We start from the raw sequence: 12,713 nt of genomic DNA on the forward strand, positions 1-12,713 counted from the left end.
CTGGCAAAGTGGTTCATGCCGTCGCAGATGTAACATCGTTGATTGGAGGCGCTGATCTGTTTACCGTCTCCTTGGGCGGCAAGACATGCTTCCTGAATACCAGAAGTCCCATCATCTCGTATGACAGCCCTTGCTCGAGTTAGGAGCTGTCCAATGTCCAGTGCCTCCATTCGTGATCCAGCTCTAAGTAACTGCCGAACACTCTCTGGAAGGCCAGAAACAAATGCACAAGCCAGGCCCTTCTCAGACATCCCGCCAAACAGAGAAGACAGGCGCCGCAGCTCAGCTAGAAAGACGTCAGGACTTTCACCTGGTGTCAATTTTCGGCTGACGAACTGTTCATAGGCTGCATAGGGGTCCGCGGCAAATGCGGCCAGAAGTGCTTCCTTTATCTTCTCTTTCTTCTTCTTTTCCTCTTCTCCTAATTGAAGATAAACAGCAAATGCACCCCCAGAAAGGCGAAGAGGGATCACACTGGCCACATCATCAATTTTCCGTAACTTGCAGACGAGTTCTAGTTTTTCTATCCATTCCACCACAGACGCAGTGCCACTGCCGTCATACTGTGGTATCAATTTCAGGTCGAGGGAGTGCTCAGACATAATGCCTAGATAGCTTGTAGAGGCCAGTAGGAGCACAACAAACACTTTTCTCTGCAGTGCAGTTTATTTGCAGTGCAATTAAATTGAGTAACAGCAATAAGTAACAAGGGCTGCGCCAATCGTCAGTAGCCAGTCGTAGGCCTTCCCAACAGCGGGCACTCCGGACTCCGGCACACAGCCGACGGTGCCTCGCACAGAACCTCGCCCCGGGCGGTATGAAGGCCTTCTTTGCGGGGCCTCCTTCTGGTGTGCTTGCTGGCGGCCAACTGCCCCTCTCATAATCGGGAACAGCTTCTTCACCTCGCTTCATTCCTCAGGCCTTTCCGTTGCTAACACAGCGCGCATGACTCACATCATCTGAACCACCTCCTCAGCCCGAGTCCGAATCTCACATCACTTAACCCCCATGGCGTCGGAACATTTCCCACCCGTGACCCCCCCCAGCGTCGGCACTTTTCAAAATTTTTTTTCTCCCATTATGTCAGAAATGCTGAAAAAACATAGGTTTAACTCAGGTAAAATGGCAACAAAGACATCTGAGTCACGGTGTGTGTCGTAAATTGTCGCGTCGTATATGTACGACGCCGACGCTGGGAAGGTGACTCAGCCTGTGTAGTACATGTACGACGCCGACGCTGTGAGGGTTAAATGAGAAGAGGCTATTAATCACACAAACGAGCAATTCTCTCTCCCTCTCTCTCTCTCCCTCTCCCTCTCTCTCTCTCTCACTCTCACTCGTTTTAATCACCCAACAAACCATTCTCACTTCCACACACATACACTTCTTGTAGAAGTATTACTCACTCAAAGGTGAGGGTGTCAGGGAGCCTCCGCCTCCCTCATTGTTTCCAGTTTTTGTTTGCATCGCTTGGTGTAGAAACTATCTGGCTGGTAGAATTTGCTTCCTTCCTTTTCTGTTTTTATCTTCTTTCTTGGTTGTGATCTGTCAGAAGCTCTGTCTCCTTGTCTTGTATTCATTTTGACTTTTTTTTGTTGTTGTTGTATGGTGAGATGGGTTCTTCTCTCTTGAAACTGAAGTAGAAGGCTGTGGTAATGATGGTGTTGATGCAGAAGCATCAGGAACAGCAGTCGTGGCAGCAGGGAGCGAGGGAGAGGTGGTGGCGAGTGAGGCAGCAGCGGTGGGTGGTGGAGAGTCAGGCCTCGCTGCTCCATGCCTGTCTGTCTCTCTTCATTTTCTGCTCGAGCATGGCGTGCCTTCTTCAAGCAGACAATCCTCTTGACAATGGCAGCCTTTCTTCTTGGCATTTGAACTGGATGAAGCGAGCATCAGCAGCAGTTTAGTCATAAGAGGAAAAAAAAAAGGCAGTGTGGGGGGAGAGTGTACACACCTACGTCTATCCTCTGTGTGACAAGGACACGCACTGATGAATTATGGTGAGAGCTACGGAACAGTATTGTCCCGTGCGCACAGGAGAAAATATCAGACACCACCAGAGAGAAAACTATTCGTGTCTAAATACTACAGTGTTTTTCTTACAATTTTTTTTCTAAAGGCATCTTCTGCCCCACGTGGCTTTGACTGAGCGCGCGGGGTGATATAAACGGCAATTTAAACGACCATTTAAACTCGGTTGGTAAAAATTCTCCCTGTAATGTTTTCTCTATGCCCTTAGGGTGATCATTGACGAAGTTTCTCATTTTCAATATTTTTTCGCATTTTTCACCTCGGTCGGTCTCCTTAACCTGGATACCAGAGGGTTTACTGTATTATGGAATAAGTTTCGTATCTGTGGCTTAGAGGGGCTGGTAGGCTATGAACGCTTGGCGGGATAGTGGGTGACGGAGAGCACTGCAGACGACGCACCACCCGTCTCTCCAAGCCACAAATACAAAACTTACTCCTTAAGACAATGATTCCTACCTGTATAAAGTTACTGTAGAAGGTACTTTTAATGTGATTATATTTAGTATGCCTATGTGAATGAGTTATATAGGAAATAATGAAGGAAAGTGTGCATTTCTTATAGATAGCCTACTATTGCCTTCAATGCTGCTACTGTATTGTTTTGAAGGGGCCGTTCTCCCTTGAAAACTGGCAGTATTATGATTGGACTTTGTTTCTTAGGTGATATCATTGATTGTTAAATTAGAGTACCGTCATTCACTAAATTATAAATATTTTTTAATCATGAAACTCGCTAGATTATCTCAATCATATATATTTTTGTACGTGTCTCTGAAACAATACATGATGTCATGAACAGCCAGTAGGGTGAAAGGGGGGCAGAGCTTAGCCAGTATGGGGGAGGGGCTTCTTGGTGCAAATTGGCCAAGTTAATGTGGACAGACTATGGATGTTTCTGGCGAGCTGGGGAGATGGAGATGCATTTCTGAGTGTATATTACCTGTGTAAACATGGTTGGTTGAATGAATGAATTTACATGCTAAACTTTCAGAATATTATCATCATCATTTCATCGACGCCTGCTCCTAGGAGCAGGGGATGGCCACGGCAGAAGAGTTTCCAACTTTCTCTATCCAGACACTCCCTCCTTGCCTGCTGAAAGTTTCTGAAAGATCTTTCCCCTCTCTCCCTAACGTATAACGTACTCTTGCACCCTATCTCTTCATTTCGCTGGAGGTCGTCCTCTAGCATTCCCTCCCTCTATGTCACTCACATACACCCTGCTGGTCATCTTACTCTCCTCCATTCGCTCCATATGGCCAAACACTTTAAGGTCTGTTGCTTCACTTCTTCCACCACTCCACACTTCTTCCCTTCACCCCCGTGACACATTCCAAAACGCTCGTACACACTTTCATTACTCATTGGGGAGGCGGTGGCTGAGTCGGCAGAGTAACGGCCTCGCGTTCGGGAGGACGCGAGTTCAATCCCCGACCGGTGCTACCAAGCTGGGATTTTTCAGCCACTGCCGAGTGGCTTAAAACTACCCACATGCTGTCCAGAAGACCACCTATCAACCCGGACTCTAGATTCTAGGATTAAAGATGATCTCCGGGAGGGCAGCATGAGCCACTGCAAGATGGTGCCACTATAGACACTCGCCTGCGCCAGAACGGGCTGGGCCGACCATCAGGCCCCACCGGGAAGAAACCTTGGGCCAACCATCAGGCCCCACCGGGAAGAAGCCTACCGGTGCAGGCCGTATAATGTATAACGTACTCTTGCACCCTATCTCTTCATTTCACTGGAGGTCGTCCTCTAGCATTCCCTCCCTTTATCTCACTCACATACACCCTTCTGGTCATCTTACTCTCCTCCATTCGCTCCATGTGGACAAACCTCTTTAAAGTCTATCGCTTCACTTCTTCCATCATTCTACACTTCCTCCCTTCACCCTTGTGACACATTCCAAAACGCTCGTACACACTTTCATTGCTCATTTCGTCCATTCTACTCACACCACAAGCACTCCTCAAATAACTCATTTCCACTGCCTGCACTCTACACCTTTGCACCCTCAAATTAAAAAAGTTGAATTTCAAATTAAAAAGTTGAAATTCAAATTAAAAAAGTTGAATTTCAAATTTAAAAGTTGAAATTCAAATTAAAAAAGTTGAAATTCAAATTAAAAAAGTTGAAATTCAAATTAAAAAAGTTGAATTTCAAATTAAAAAAGTTGAAATTAAAATTAAAAAGTTGAAATTCAAATTAAAAAAGTTGAATTTCAAATTTAAAAAGTTGAAATTCAAATTTAAAAAGTTGAATTTCAAATTTAAAAAGTTGAAATTCAAATTAAAAAAGTTGAATTTCAAATTAAAAAAGTTGAATTTCAAATTTAAAAAGTTGAAGTTCAAATTAATAGATGAAGTGCAAGTCATAGAAAGAGATATATGTGCATACATACATAAATTCATACATCCACAAACTTATCACATATATATATATATATATATATATATATATATATATATATATATATATATATATATATATATATATATGTATCTGTATATATATATATATATATATATATATATATATATATATATATATATATATATATATATATATATATATATATATATATATATATATATTATATATTATATATATATATATATATATATATATATATATATATATATATATATATATATATATATATATATATCGGGCAGTGTGTGTGTGTGTGTGTGTGTGTGTACGGTATGCACGTATGTATGTATGTATTTATGTGTGTGTGGAGGGGATGCGCTCCTCCCCTTCCCTTCCCGCAATCTCACATCACTATGACTTTGATACTACATAGTACACCCACCCACAATTTTTTCTACCAGTTTAGCAGTTTTGAAGAAGACCATGTCATGAAACATTAAACACATAGCATGGTATTGGTATTATAATAAAAGCAGTAACTACAACATAAATCTTTATTTACTTTCTAATCTTTCTAAACAAAAGGAAACAATTCTCTCTCTCTTTCTCTCACATTACATAAAAGATGAAGTCCAAAAAAAAAAGATCAAATAAATTGATATAAAATTAGGCTACATGCCTACATCCACTATATAATACATAGTTATTTCAAATATATTGTGGAATGAGTGCTTGTGGAATGAGTGCGTGTGGAATAAGTATTTGTGGAATGAGTGCTTGTGGAATAAGTATTTGTGGAATGAGTACATGTGGTATGAGTGCATGTGGAATGAGTGCTTGTGGAATAAGTATTTGTGGAATGAGTGCTTGTGGAATAAGTATTTGTGGAATGAGTGCTTGTGGAATAAGTATTTGTGGAATGAGTGCTTGTGGAATAAGTATTTGTGGAATGAGTGCTTGTGGAATAAGTATTTGTGGAATGAGTGCTTGTGGAATAAGTATTTGTGGAATGAGTGCTTGTGGAATAAGTATTTGTGGAATGAGTGCTTGTGGAATGAGTGCTTGTGGAATAAGTATTTGTGGAATGAGTGCTTGTGGAATAAGTATTTGTGGAATGAGTACATGTGGTATGAGTGCATGTGGAATGAGTGCTTGTGGAATAAGTATTTGTGGAATGAGTGCTTGTGGAATAAGTATTTGTGCAATGAGTGCTTGTGAAATTAGTGCATGTGGAATGAGTGCGTGTGGAATAAGTATTTTTGGAAGGAGTGCATGTAGAATAAGTATTTGTGTAATGAGTGCTAGTGGAATGAGTGCGTGTGGAATAAGTATTTGTGGAATGAAGGTTTGTGGAATGAGTGTGTGTGGAGTGAATATTTGTCGAATGAATCTTTAAGGAATGAGTGCTTGTGGAATGAGTGTTTGTGGTATAAGTGAGTGTGGTATGAGTCCTTGTCGAATGAGTGCGTGTGGAGTGAATATCTGTGGAATGAGTGCGTGTGGAGTGAGTCTTTGAGGAATGAGTGCTTGTGGAATGAGTGGGTGTGAAAGGAGTGTTTGTGGAATGAGTGCGTGTGGAATGTGTTTGTGGAATGAGTGCGTGTGGAATGAGTGCGTGTGGAATGAGTGCGTGTGGAATGAGTGTTAGTGGAATGAATGTGTGTGGAGTGAGGGGGTCTGGAATGAGTCCTTGGAATGAGTGAATGTGGAATGAGTGAGACAAAGAAAGCAAAATAACTACAGAGTTCCCATTCAATTACTATGGTGGAGGCGCCGAGTGCGGGTCATTCAATATAGCGGCCGGTGGCTGAATGGTGACGGGGGAGATAACCCTTCCATGTGTATTAGAGTTCAGTGGGAGAGAGGCGCACTATTACGCTATACGTAGCAACATAAAAATAATGAAACATAGAATACCTTCACATACACAACTTTTTTTATTTGAACTTCACCTTTTTTAATATGAAATTCAACTTTTTTAATTTGAAATTCAACTTTTTAAGTTTGAAATTCACCTTTTTTTAATTTGAAATTCAACTTTTTAAATTTGAAATTCAAATTTTTAAATTTGAAATTCAACTTTTAATTTGAATTTCAACTTTTTAAATTTGAAATTCAACATTTTTAATTTGAAATTCAACTATTTAATTTTAAATTCAACTTTTTTAATTTGAAATTCAACTTTTTAAATTTGAATTTCAACTTTTTAAATTTGAATTTCAACTTTTTAAATTTGAAATTCAACTTTTTTAATTTGAGAGTGAAAAGGTGTAGACTCTGACTTTCATTCCAGGCCCACGTTTCACTTGCACATGTGAGGGTTGGTACTATTATTGTATTTCTCAAATCCCTCTTTACCTCCATGCTCACACTTCTGCCATTCATGATTTCGTCCCAAAGACCCTACCACCCTTCTTCCTAACATTAGTGTGGCATTCTACAACATGGTTGAGTATATATTGAAGCAGTTGATTGTGTCAGTCATTCATCCAAGATTGGAATATTCAGCAGTGGTGTGGTCTCACAGAAAGAAAATACTAGAAAAATGTAAGGAATTAAGAAACCAGTGACAAAAATGGTGCCTAGTTTGAGAAACATGACTTCTGAGGAGAGATTGGAAAGATTGGGGTTGTCAACATTGAAGGAGAGAAGAGAAAGAGGGGGTCTGATTGCAGTGTAGCTAGCTACAGGGTGATAAAGGTAATGGAAACGGTCGATGGGAATGACATGTGGGACAAGACACTAGAATTATGAAAGGTCATAGAAGAAAATTGAGGAAGACAAGGTGCCTGGGGAATATCAAGAAACATGACTTTCTACATAGATGCACAGACACCTGGAATGATTTGGAAAAGCAGATAGTTAAAGCCAAAACCATAAACTGAGATTTGGGACAGTACTCTATAAGTGTAACTTGCTTTTTGTATATCCCCAACTAGGTAAACACATGTACACACATGCACATGCACTTAGGTAGCCCTCATTAGGAGAGGATATTTTTATAGGAAGCTTTAGTTATGAAAATAGCAAAATATAAACATGGGTCTAGTCTTGTTATGAAAATAACTTGTTGAATGATATGTAAGAAAAAAAATTCTTATTTTTTCAGAAAGAGGTTAGAAAAGACATATGCACTGTGCAGAGCATGTGAAGCAACACTTCATCAGACACTTGGCAAACAAGATTCTTGGTTGAAACCAAAACTTATTTCCTGGAGATTGAAGATGACAGCAGAGAACAAGGCCAAGTTGGTGTTGGTGAGTAGTCAGTCATTTAGAAATATGGAAAGGCTTTTTGCACGGCAATATCATAAACAGTGAGGCCAAGATTGTGGTTGTGGTGTAATGCACTAAATTTGGCTTTGCTTATAGTAGTGGTATTGGTACTAAGAGAGGAAGAAGGAAGCAAGGATGAAAGGAAGGAAGTTGAGATAAATGGAGGATGTAAGGATGTACAAATCTGCTGACAGGTGGACATCACAGCAATATGCCAATATAGGCCATCTGGTAACCTGGTAAATGATTTAAGATCAGAAACTTAGAAACAAGTAGGCAAGAAGATTAAAGAATGTGGTGATCAAAAGAGATACAAATGAGGAAGGAGAAGAAATATGAATGCTACTAAAAAAGCATAGGCAGAAAACAGCCAGAGGAGGAGGAAGAGAAGACAAGGTTCTTCTGAAGAGTGTTCAATAAGAGGCTGAAGAAATTAAGAGGGAAGGGCAAAATAGTCAACAGTGTAAATGCCTTGAAAGTGGCTTATTCAACACAGAAGGTCTAATAGAGAAAGTAGTTTTGGATAATGTACATTCTGGCCCTGGACTTTCATTATATTACCTAAGTGATTTTTTAAATTTTTATGACAGTACAGTACCCTCCCGAGTTTCGTGCTTGCTTTGTTCCGCAGGTATAGCGCTAAACTCGCAGATCGCGAAACTCGGGATATTGAAAACACTGTAAAAGCGCTTATTTGTTCTGGCCCGTGGAGAAGCTGATTTTTTTTTCCCACTTTACTCCCTTGTTATCTCAAAATACGTACTGTGTAAAAAGGAAAAAAACATGGAGAGAACAGGTCATTTTGAAGCCGCAGCCGAAGGCGGCTGGCTGCCTTACGATTGGCTGACAGTTCTGAATACGCGCTTGTGATTGGCCGAGTCTAATGACATCATCGACGGCGCTCATCCAATCAGTGGCCTCTAACTATGACAAAACAAAAGCTTTGTGAATCTGAAGTCAACGTTGATAGTTAAATCATTAGTTCGTAGCTTTTACCGCGGGCCATTAGTGCGCATCTCTGTGAATCTCGCCCCAGCATGATGCACCGCTAGTTTCTCAAAAATTTTGTACAGAGATTCAAAGTTGGCTGGATTTCATGGGAAACTCATCAAAATTCTAGTCAGAAACTCGGTCACCAGCATGTTGGTTATTTTCTCTTGAGGTCGGTAATTTGTGGTCACAAGAAGAAGAAGAGCGTATCAGGTAAAGGGGCTATTACACTGGGCAAATTTTCCATGGATCTTCAGTCATAAAAGCGTCAAGTTTTGCCTATGTGGACAAACTACTGTCGTCTTCCAATCACACTTGCCCCGCGCTCAGTGGTCTTGACCAACGTTGCCAAATTGTCTTACTCAGCCTCTAATATTTACCGACTTCAGACCCAAAAACTGTCTCGTGAACCCCAATAAGGAGATTCACTTATAATTATTGTTAAAATAGTTAATTCCTGATGTTTCTTGGCAATAGTTAGGCGTCAGAAATCGGTAAATACTCAGTAAATACTATGCTCTGAGTACGATAATCTGGCAACGATGGTCTTGACCGACACATTTTCACAACAAATATGGCTGATGCCTGACGTCCCTGTTTGTACTTCCGTTTTCACTCAAAGTGACACTCAATTCATACAAGCAACGAAAAAAAAAAAAAAGAATGTGGAGGCGGCAATGGTTTACAAGAAGAGAGGAAGGCAGTGAAATGATGCAGCTGTTGCAAGAACTACGTCTAGAAGACGAAGGCATGTCCCTTATTTTCTCAGTTAAAGTGGCCTCGGAGGCCTTGGTCCAGGCAACAACACTCATAGCTGAGCGAATGTATAGGGACAGTTGGGTGTAGCTTCTTCCTCCACTTCTCTTTTCTTGTTATTGCTGCTGATAATGATTATGAATACCATCGTCCTTCGGTGAAATCTACCGTAGCTATGGAAGATCGTGGACACGTCAGAAATCGTGGTTTGACTGAAGGTCCATGGAAATTTTGCCCAGTGTGATAGCCCATTAATCGGTTCAGTAGCTATCTGTGTGTTTATTCCACTTCCACAATGAGTTCCACGAAGCTAGATAAGCTTGGAGTAAGCAGGTTGAGCAGGTCTTGGACTTGAGTCTTGTCTAAGCGTAGCCACTACATTATTTTATTTATTTATTTTTATTATATCTAAGGATGCGGCTCAAGGGCAACAAAAAGAGTACAAAAAAAAAAGCCCACTACTTGCCGCTCCCACAAAAGTAAAAAGTAAAGAGTAGCCAAAAGAGAGGTAAATTTTGGGTGGAGAGGTGTCTTGATACACACTTCTTGAAAGAGGTCAAGTCATAGGCAGGAGGAAATACAGACAAAGGAAGACTCTTCCAGAGTTTATCAGTGAAGGGGATGAAAGAATGGAGATGCTGGTTAACCCCTAAAGGTCGGCAGGTTTGAGCTTGTACGAGTTTTCCGCCCCACCCGCCTGCTACACTACAGTATGGCTAGCGAGTGGAAATCTGCTGATTTTCACTTTATTTCCCACAATGCTCACTCTTAACCTATATACTGTACTGACTTAGAAATAAATCATTACTTATCTTCAAGTCTTCCTCTTTCAAATGAGACCAACCAGAAGTCTCTGCGCTGCTTGTGTGTTGAGATATGACAAGTATAAGTGGGTTACTTTCCGTGGTTGAGAGCGTATGTGTTAGTTCACGCAGCGTGGCTATGGCGATGGGCTGATGCAGGGTGAGCTGCTAACACCACCAGCCACACCAAGGTCTCTCAAGGTCTTCTCACTCCACCCCAAACCAAGACGTTTTGCGGTGAGTGAGAAAGAGAGAAGAGAGAGGGAGAGAGAGCATTGTCTTCATCGGGCTGAGGGGAATGCAGCGATCAGAACGCTCCAGAACTTGAAAAATCATGTTAACTCATCATCTCAAGCAGGCAGAAACTGGCTACCGAGCGGGGTGAGGACCTATTCGTAAGCACTAATAAGCAGTGTAGCCAATCCAGCGAAAAGTTACTCGATTGGGCTACAAATATATATTGATGGTATATCACGTCAGCCGACCTTCTGGCCCAGATGGTATACCACGTCAACCGACCTCTACTGGTTGACGGTATACCACTTCGGTCGACCTTTAGGGGTTAACTCTTGCATAAGGGGTTTGGACAGTATAGGGATGAGCATGAGTAGAAAGTCGTGTGGATCTGGGCTGCGGAAGGGGGAGAGGCATGCAGTTAGCAAGTTTAGAAGAGCAGTCAGCGTGAAAATATCGATAGGGGATAGAAAGAGAAGCAACATTGCGGCGGAATTTAAGAGGTAGAAGACTATCAGTAAGAGGAGGAGAGCTAATGAGACGAAGAGCCTTAGACTCCACTCTGTCCAGAAGAGCTGTGTGAGTGGAGTCCCCCCACACGTGAGATGCATACTCTACACGAGGGCGTACAAGGCACCCATATATGGAAAGCATCTGTGTGGGGAAGAACTGGCAGAGACGATACAGAATGCCCAACCTCGAGGAAGCTGATTTAGTGAGAGAGGAGATGTGAAGTTTCCAGTTGAGATTTTGAGCTAAGGATAGACTGAGGATATTTAGTGTTGAAGAAGGTGACAGCTGAATGTTGTCGAAGAATAGGGGATAGGTGTTTGGAAGATTGTGTCGAGTTGATAGGTGGAGAAACTGGGTTTTTGAGGCATTGAAGGACACAAGGTTCCTTTTACCCCAGTCAGAAATGATATCAAAGTCTGAGGTTAAGCGTTCTGCAGCCTCCAGTCTGGAGTCTTGTAATTCCTGTTGAGAGGGTCTTCTGTTGAAAGAAGTTGAATAATGCAGAGTGGAGTCATCAGCATATGATGAACATTGATGAATAACAGGAAGAGAGTGGGTGGTAGGACAGAACTCTGTGGAACACCACTGTTGATAGGTTTAGGGGAAGAACAGTGACCGTCTACCGCAGCAGAGATAGAACAGCCGGAAAGGAAACTGGAGATAAAGGAACAGAGAGAGGGATAGAATCTGAAAGAGGGCAGTTTAGAAAGCAGATACTTGTGCCAGACTCTATCAAAAGCTTTTGATAAGTCCAGCGCAACAGAGAAAATTTCACCAAAACAGCTAAGAGAGGATGACCAAGAGTCAGTTAACCCGGTAGCAGTGGGGATCATGTTTCTTAATGGTCCCTCTAAGTGAGAAAAATGAGAAAAAATCATCCCACACACAAACCATTTCATAATTTATATCAGAGCATTTGTGATCAGATTATGTATCATCTATTTTTGGGGGTTTATATCATGGCATAAATTTGGCCCGTTGCTGCTACACGGTAAAGCCACAAATTTGGCCTGTCGCTGCTACTGGGTTAAGAGAGCAAGAAGATCGCCAGTAGAATGCCCCTTGCGGAACCCATACTGGCGATCAGATAGAAGGTCAGAAGTGGATAGGTGCTTTTGAATCTTCCGGTCAAGGATTGATTCAAAAGCTTTAGATAGACAGGAAAGTAAAGCTATTGGGCGGTAGTTTGAGGGATTGGATCGGTCACCCGTCTTAGGCACAGGCTGTATGAAGGCATACTTCCAGCAGGAAGGAAAGTTAGATGTTGACAGGCAGAGGCGAAAGAGTTTGACCAGGCAGGGTGTCAGCACGGAGGCACAGTTTTTAAGTACGATAGGAGGCACTCCATCAGGTCCATAAGCCTTCTGAGAGTTGAGGCCAGAGAGGGCATAGAAAACATCACTCTTAAGAATCTTAATAAGAGGCATAAAGGAGTCAGTGGGGGGATGAGTAGGAGGAATATGCCTAGAATTGTCCAGAGTGGAGTTGTTACAAAAAGTTTGAGAGAAGAGTTCAGCCTTAGAGATAGATGAGACGGCGGTGCTGCCGTCAGGGTTAAGGAGAGGAGGAAAAGATGAAGAAGTGAAATTGGAGGAGATATTTTTCGTTAGGTGCCAGAAGTCACGGGAAGAATTAGAAAAAGCAAGGTTTTGACATTTTCTATTTATGAAATTTTTGGTAAGTCGAAGAATAGATTTGGCACGATTCTGGGCTGAAATATAAAGATCATGGTTAGCAG

At 41.6% G+C, this 12,713-nt stretch overlaps 1 protein-coding gene across 6 annotated transcripts in view; it reads left to right on the top strand.

Moving 5' to 3' along the window:
* The window catches only part of LOC127000061 (transmembrane protein 201 homolog), a 91,870-nt gene that overhangs the window by 36,693 nt on the left and 42,464 nt on the right, over positions 1 to 12,713 (top strand). For all 6 annotated transcript variants that reach the window (XM_050863474.1, XM_050863473.1, XM_050863478.1 and 3 more), the window contains one exon: positions 7,514 to 7,661. In XM_050863474.1, coding sequence (XP_050719431.1) covers positions 7,514 to 7,661 — 148 coding nt within the window. The remainder of the gene's footprint in view (positions 1 to 7,513; positions 7,662 to 12,713) is intronic.

Source organism: Eriocheir sinensis, chromosome 17 (assembly GCF_024679095.1).
Source record: "Eriocheir sinensis breed Jianghai 21 chromosome 17, ASM2467909v1, whole genome shotgun sequence".
NCBI lineage: Eukaryota > Metazoa > Arthropoda > Malacostraca > Decapoda > Varunidae > Eriocheir > Eriocheir sinensis.